This window comes from Brassica oleracea, chromosome C2, assembly GCF_000695525.1.
Source record: "Brassica oleracea var. oleracea cultivar TO1000 chromosome C2, BOL, whole genome shotgun sequence".
Classification (NCBI taxonomy): domain Eukaryota; kingdom Viridiplantae; phylum Streptophyta; class Magnoliopsida; order Brassicales; family Brassicaceae; genus Brassica; species Brassica oleracea.
Window position 1 is genome coordinate 50,912,891 of NC_027749.1, and position 7,732 is coordinate 50,920,622.

At 35.8% G+C, this 7,732-nt stretch overlaps 2 protein-coding genes and 1 pseudogene across 4 annotated transcripts in view; all 3 read left to right on the forward strand.

Annotated features, from left to right (window-relative positions):
• LOC106324551 (prostatic spermine-binding protein-like) overlaps positions 1-133 on the forward strand; it is a 2,245-nt gene extending 2,112 nt beyond the window's left edge. Inside the window, exon 2 of the mRNA XM_013762502.1 lies at positions 6-133. Within this exon, the coding sequence (XP_013617956.1) occupies positions 6-133 (128 nt within the window). The remainder of the gene's footprint in view (positions 1-5) is intronic.
• Positions 134-2,082: 1,949 nt separating this feature from the next.
• Positions 2,083-3,858, forward strand: LOC106324552 (annotated as a pseudogene).
• A 1,758-nt stretch (positions 3,859-5,616) lies between these two features.
• The window catches only part of LOC106323084, a 5,213-nt gene continuing 3,097 nt past the window's right edge, over positions 5,617-7,732 (forward strand). The window contains exons 1-2 of one of the 3 annotated variants that reach the window (XM_013761253.1): positions 5,624-5,726; positions 5,787-6,634. In XM_013761253.1, coding sequence (XP_013616707.1) covers positions 5,712-5,726; positions 5,787-6,634 — 863 coding nt within the window. In that variant the 5' untranslated portion in view covers positions 5,624-5,711. Of the gene's footprint in view, positions 6,683-7,732 lie in introns of all 3 variants that reach the window. The other 2 variants (XM_013761251.1, XM_013761252.1) reach the window with 2 other exon arrangements.

The window sequence follows — 7,732 nt, forward strand, 5'->3', positions numbered from 1 at the left end:
GAAAGTTGATATTCTTCTTAGCTTTCCCATTGAGACGCTTCATCAAGCGATTAATGGACCGGATATTATCATCAAACGTCAAGTGACCCCAAGGAAAGGTTTTGCAATCCTCCACATCGTTGACGATTCTTAGAATGAAAGAGTCAAAGGGGGCATTATACCTTCCCCTCCCTCTGATAACAGTGCCCAAGAAGTAGAGCACCGCCATCCTGAGTCGATCCCCACACGCTCTCATGCTCAACAGCTTCTCTTCAACAGATTTCATGGTTATCGCTTTGTGTGACACAAAATGCCTATCTACAAACTCATAGCTCCCCAACTCCTCATACTTATCCGGGTATCCACTGCAGTCCAAACCTGAGATGAGTGCATGCTCTCTGATGGAATACCGGATGGGCACGCCATTAACCGCAAACCAAGATGTGTCCTCTCCCTCTTCTAAGGGAATGGTTCGCAATAGAAGCATCCACACACCCAGCAGCTTCAAGTATGGTTCATCGGGCATGTGGAAAATATGACAAAACTGAGGGTGGTTCTCGAACCACTTCAACTCAGGCTTAAACGTCTTGATGGTAGCCACCGTGTTACTCACATAGCACTTGCTATGTATCTTGCATGTCTTGGTGAACTCGGTGTTCTTGAAGTATAGCACATCAGGTGGCAATGGTTGGCATTCCTGAAAACCATATAAAATTATATTAACATTTTATTTATTAATCTGTCCAGAAGGAATAAGGGTCATATAATTTTTTTTCCTAGTAATACTAGTCGCACCAGTAATACACCAATAATAACAAATTTTTTTAACTAAAACGAGAGAAATAATTTTGGGAATGAGTACCTGAGATGTCGCTGACAGATGATCAGTCTCATTCTCCTGTGCAGGATGATCAGTCTCATTTTCATGTGCTGACAGATCATCCCTATCATTTCCAGTTGAAAACTCTTCTACATGTTGTTCTTCTACAGGAGCAATGTTTCTTTTTGTAGACTTTCCTTTCTTCTGTTTAGTATTTTCCTTTCCTCCACGCTTTGGTCTTGTCATTATCTCGATCTTCTGGATATCCTGTAACAAAAAACATTCAATCATAATTGAAACTGAAACCGACTTTCAATCTGCATATGTTCACTTATCCAACATTCAATTCAGTATTATTACATTCCAAAGTTTCACACAAACAATTACATAAACACTAATACTAATAAGAACTATAACCAAATCGCTTTCAATCAGCATAGATAAATCTGTTCCCTTTCAAACCCTATTTCTAGAAAGATCCACATTGCTTCCCTTTCAAATCGCTTCTATTTTCTCATTCCAATAATCATTTAACCATTCACACACAAATTTCTACCAATTATTTTTGAACCCACATTACAAATGAACATAGAACTCAAAAGAAAGAGGAAGAAAGAAAAAACTTACCCAGATTTTCGAAAATGAGGAAGATGGAACCGAAGGCTTCTGTTGAAGGAGACACACAGAATTGAAAGCTTCTGTAAGAGAGAGGTGATTCGTCGCACAGATTGATTTCGAACAAAGAGAAGAAGAATATGTGATTTCGTCGATTAGGGTCTGCGCCAAAAGGAAAAGGGGTAAAGTGATGTCGGGGTGGTCGGGACGCAAGTTCTAAAGGGAAGAGGAGAGAAGAAAAAACTCTGATTAGGTTAGAGGGTTAGCTTAGGTTTAATTGTAGTTTTGTAAGTTTATTAAGGGTAATTTAGTATTTACTGACATTTTTGTAATTAAAATAAATAAAAAATTAAATGATTTATTAGGTGGGGTAAATAAGCCTGAACTATAGAGTTACTAGGGCAAACAACAATAAAGTCCATAAAGCTTGCATTGGATCAGATGATGAAGAAGAAGGCGTTGTCCATGAGACCGTAATCACACGTGGCGAAACATTAAAAATAAAAATTCAGACTTTCGCCGTTTCTTTCCTTTCCCGGAAAAAAAAAAAAAAACTTTCTTGGTGGGTTCAGAGGGAGAGAGAGAGGAAGCAAGAAAAGAAAGAGTCAAAAGGAAGATAGCCTTAAACCCACCAAACTCTATTGGGTTTCTGTCTGAAAGAAGCAGACATGTCGTTGTGTTGATCGCCAACCCAGGTCAATGGGTTCGGTCTCAGGCCTCAAAGGTCGCTCCTTTACCAACAACCCAGTTCCTTCTCTTTCTCCAGGTACTTCATCATTAGATGATTTGGTTATTTAAAGTGAATGCCTTTCATGTGTTTGTGGATATGATTGAGAGAGTAAACATTAGTATAAGTTAAGTCACAAACTTTGGTAATGTAAACCGTTTTTGTCAGAAGGAAAGCTCATGGCGTTGTGAAGGCCTCAGCTCATGTTGATAAGTTTTCGAAGAGTGACATCATCGTCTCTCCCTCGATTCTCTCTGCCAATTTCGCTAAACTAGGCGAACAGGTTAAAGCAGTAGAGTTGGCAGGTTGTGATTGGATTCACGTCGATGTGATGGACGGTCGTTTTGTTCCAAACATCACAATTGGACCTCTTGTGGTTGATGCTTTGCGCGCCCTGCGACTGATCTTCCCTTGGATGTTCATCTTGTAAACCTCTCTCTCTATCCTTATTCTTTATCTCTATATATGGTTTCTTGATGTTTCAAGTCACACTCTTGTTTTCTATAACCAGATGATAGTGGAGCCGGATCAGAGGGTACCACACTTTATCAAAGCCGGTGCAGATATAGTCAGTGTACACTGCGAGCAGTCATCAACCATCCATTTGCATCGCACTGTCAATCAAGTAACTGATATCTTCTAGCTTCCTTTGTTTTGCTTCTGGTTGACTATTTTCTTATAGACTTATAGTTAAATCTTTATCCTTTTGGTGATGTTTAGATAAAGAGCTTAGGTGCTAAAGCTGGAGTTGTACTAAACCCTGCAACCCCACTGAGTGCAATAGAATATATATTGGATGGTGAGTCTCTGTCTTAACACTGCACTTGCTTTGAGAAGGTTATTATCATTTGAGCATCATTTGTTTCTGGGAACAGTGGTGGATCTGGTGTTGATAATGTCGGTTAACCCCGGGTTTGGTGGACAGAGCTTTATCGAAAGCCAAGTAAAGAAAATCTCTGATTGAGAAGAATGTGTGTTGAAAAGGGAGTAAACCCATGGATTGAAGTTGATGGTGGTGTCACTCCAAAGAATGCATACAAGGTGAAGCTAACTCATACTTCACTGCTGTAGATACTCTTGTTGCCATAGAGATCTCTGGATTGTGATTCTTTTGTGAGTTGTGATATAGGTTATTGAGGCTGGAGCAAATGCTCTAGTAGCTGGATCAGCTGTATTTGGAGCTAAAGACTATGCAGAAGGTATAGACTTTGAAAGTCATATATAAACTTGCTCAGTTTATGGGAGAATAATCTAACGTTTGTTTGTTTTGAAACATCTGCAGCTATAAAAGGAATCAAGACCAGCAAGAAACCAGAAGCTGTGGCTGTGTAATGTTGAAGCAACAAGCTAAAAAAATACTCTGTTATAATCTTAGGTTGGTTGGTTTTGCCTTAACTGAATATCTATGTTAGTATCTTAAGACTTGGCTTCGATGCACATGTTTGATCTGAACTGCAGTAACTCTTATTTCAGGATAAACTAAAAGGGTCCAGATGTTGATGTTTTTGCCATTCAACAGAGTTACTCTACAGTTTCAAAATAGTTCATATACTACTTGTGTACACCATTGTCTTGTAGTCCATCATTGTGCAATGAAACACTGTAATAGTTAATAAACTGGTGCATATGTATTCTTTTGAGAGAATCAGTAAATTGGATTTCTTCTCGAAAAATATCAATAGCTCCTATTTGGAATCTGGTCAATGTTATACAACAAAGAAATCTACGAAGAAGAATTTAGAATCTCATTGAAAAGATGATAGCCAAATGCAGATGGTGTTACATTAGGAGTAAGAAGATGGTTCAGAAGAAAGCTTCTTCAGATCTTAATCTTTATGTTTTAATGTTTTATAATCTTAGTTTTGCATTTAATTGTAATTATATTATTTGCTATACTCTTATTGTAATTTTACATTTTATTTAAATAGAACAGTTGTTAGAAAAAAAACTAATCAACACGATAAATTAATAAATTTTAGCAGTCGCAAGTTGCCAGGTGTAAAATATGACACAATTTGATAAAATAATAAGATAATATTTTTAAAAAAAATATATATGTAAACATATAGTCCCAATATAAACATAAAATTAATGATTAACGTATACAAAATTTATATAAATATAAAAAATATTGTATAATTTATTTATTCACATTAAATTCTATCTTTAATTTTTCTAAATATATTGATGTTATTTTGTCATTTTAAAACCAAAAATATTCATTTACATCAACAGTACATATTTTTTATACACCAAAAATTCGAATAGGAATAACATAAAATTTGTATATGTAAAATTTAATCAATACATATACCGTAAAATTAAGTATTTTTTAATTTTACGTAAAATACAATTCAAAATATGTAAATCTAAAAAAAGAAATTTTCTATAAATCTATAAATTAATAAATTTTCAAAGTCCTAACATTATTAATTTATAGAGTTTTTAATGTATATCATGTTATTGTATGAAAATATATATTATGTCTACAATGTCATAAACTTTGAATAATAATTAGAAACATTAAAAATATAATTTTTAACTTCAAATAGTTTGAAAATATAAAATTTAAAAACTATTTGTAATAGCATGAAATTTAGTGACAATTCAACAATATTAATTTAAACCACTAAAAATATATTAATTTGATGCAAATTAATTATCAGTCGTAAAGTTTCCATAATTTGATGTAAAAATAACTTATGAATATTTAGTAATAACAAATGTTTGTGGAATTGTATATGTAATTATCACATTAACTTTTTCAACACATATTATGCATCTTCTTCGGCATCTTCTTATTTTTCACGGTAAAGGACGCTCTTTTGTTCATCGATTGTATAGTTTGTATTAATATTTAGAGAGAGAAATAAATATTTGGCAAAAATATATTAAAATTTAGGAAAAGATAGCAAACTACTAGCACCATTTTTTCAATATAGAAATTAGCTTACTCTTTTAAGGCTCTTATCATCATTCAGTTTCTTGAAAGCTAAGCATTCCAAATTCCTCAAACTTATAATTATTATGCTTCCAGTTGAATATATACTAATACATAGAATCATTCTCCCACAATCCAATATGTGGTTATAATATATGCAATGGAGTGTATTGTAAGCATCCAAATCCAATTGCATCACTAAGCATATCACACAAGCAAAAGACTTTTCAAGTTATTGTATCAAAATATTAGATTCATTTATCTATCATAACAACATTACCTAAGAAACAAATATACATTATTCTTAATTAAACTTAACAAGGAAACGTTATGTATAATTCGTGATTTGTATTCTACTCACAAGAAAATATCATTTCCATTGCTTTTTGTGGCTTTAGAAGAATTTTTTTTATTAATTCCTCTAAAAACTCCTTATCACCAGGAAAAATCGGTTGGCCTCTCTTTATTCCGTTCTTTAACATCCAACCCACAATTAATTCACAAAATATAATAATAATAATTATTATTATATGATATATTATACAAGGACGTTATTTGAGAAACCTCATTCAAGATTTGGTGGTTCATTCAAGAACACACCTTCAAAGAAAAAGATTGCAAAAACTAGAATGAAGAAGACAATGGAAGATTCAAGCAAGATCATGAGAAGATCAATCCACACTTTCCTCCAAAACTACCACCATGCCACCACCGCAGCCGCCATTGTCCTCCCTTTCTCTGCCGCTCTCCTCCTCTCTCAAGCCTTCTTCTCTTATTCTTTTTCTTCCTCCTCCTCCTCATTTCACATGAGGCTTAACACTCTCTTCCACGGAGCGGGTTTCACTTCTTCACTTGACTTCTTCAACACGTTAAGCATTAAACTCTCACAAACCCTTTCTTCATCTCTACTCACTCTCCCTTTCTCCCTCACCTTCTTCCTCTTCTCCAAAGCTTACGTCATCAAACTCCTTTCAAACAAGCACGACTCTTTTTATTATTACCTTCCTCTTCTCAAAACCTACGTTTGTAACTCTCTCTTCCTCCTCTCGGCAAACGCCTCTGCTTTTGCTCTGTTCTTCTACATAGCATCCTTTGGATTCTCTTCAAGAAACGTCTACACTCTATTCACCTTAGCCTCAGCCATTATCTACTCGATCATCCTCGCAAACGCCTATGTCGTCTCCAACTTAGCCTTGGTTTCATCAACATTCTCTCCCTCCTCAGGAGGATACACAACAACAATTCTCAAGGCGTGTCTTCTCATTCGTGGAAGAGCTTCAACAGCATTGGCACTTGCTCTGCCTACTAATCTCGGCCTAGCAGGAGTAGAAGCCTTGTTTCAGTACAGAGTAGTGAGGTCTTATTACAAAGAGGACAGGGATGTGACTTTGATAGCTCTCGAAGGAACGTTCATAGCTTACTTATACGCTCTCTTCTTGGTTCTTGACACCGTAGTCAGCTTCCTCTTTTACCAAAGCTGCGTCAAGAACGATGAGGATCAGAAGAAAGGTAGGGAAGATGAGTACTCTATCAAGATCCAAATATGTGGAACATATTGTTGACATGAAGCAGAATTAAGCAGCTAGACTTGAGAATTAAGCTGCCAGACTTGAGAATTAAGCTGCCAGACTTATAAGGTTTTATAAAGCTTTTATAAGGTTTTATAAGGCTTTATAAAGGTTTTATAAGCTCGAGTTTATTGAAGAGAAGAAGAAGAGAGAATAATATATTTTATTATATTGTGTACTGAGGTCACTTATCTTTAAATACTTGTACCCAGATCCACAATTTGAATTTCAAGGGAATAGAGTTTCTCTCAGATCTACTTTCTCTCTCTCTCTCTCTGTTCTTCAATGTTCTTCATCTACATCTCTTTATCCTCACATTCTTTCATGGTATCAGAGCAAGTAAGCTCCTGAGATTCATTCTTCTCTACTCTATTCTCTTTACTTCCACAAATCTCTGATTTTTCATTTCTATTTTTGGTAAAGTTCATCCTGTTCTTGAGTTGTTCTTCATTCCCAGAAAAAAAAAAATGGAAAACTCATACACGGATGTCTTTAAATCTGTGTCTATTCCGGTTACCCTCAAGGGAACCAACTACTTACTGTGGTCTAGACTTGTCAAAACCGCTCTTGGAGGCAGAGGTCTTTGGGAGTATGTTGTTGACGGCAAAGACACCAAGAAGACCATCCTAGGAGAGGATGGTAAAGAAGTTGTTGCTGCGGCTGAAGGAGGTGGAAAGACAAGTCAGAAGGATCTCATGGTCCTTTCCATCATTCAGAATAGTCTTGAAACCTCTATCTTGGAAGCTTACTCCTACTGTGAAACTTCCAAGGAGCTGTGGGATACTCTCCAGAAGGTATATGGAAATATATCTAACATCAGTAGGGTGTTTGAAGTCAAGAGGGCTATCAACACTCTCAGTCAAGAGGACACTGAATTTTCCAAGCATTTTGGGAAGTTCAGATCGTTGTGGGCCGAGTTAGAGATGCTAAGACCGGCCAGTCTTGATCCGGATGTACTTAATGAGAGAAAGGAGCAAGACAAGGTCTTTGCTTTGTTGTTCACTCTCAACCCGGGTTATAGTGATCTAATCAAACACATTCTAAGAAGTGAGAAGCTTCCATCACTTGAGGAGCTTTGTGCT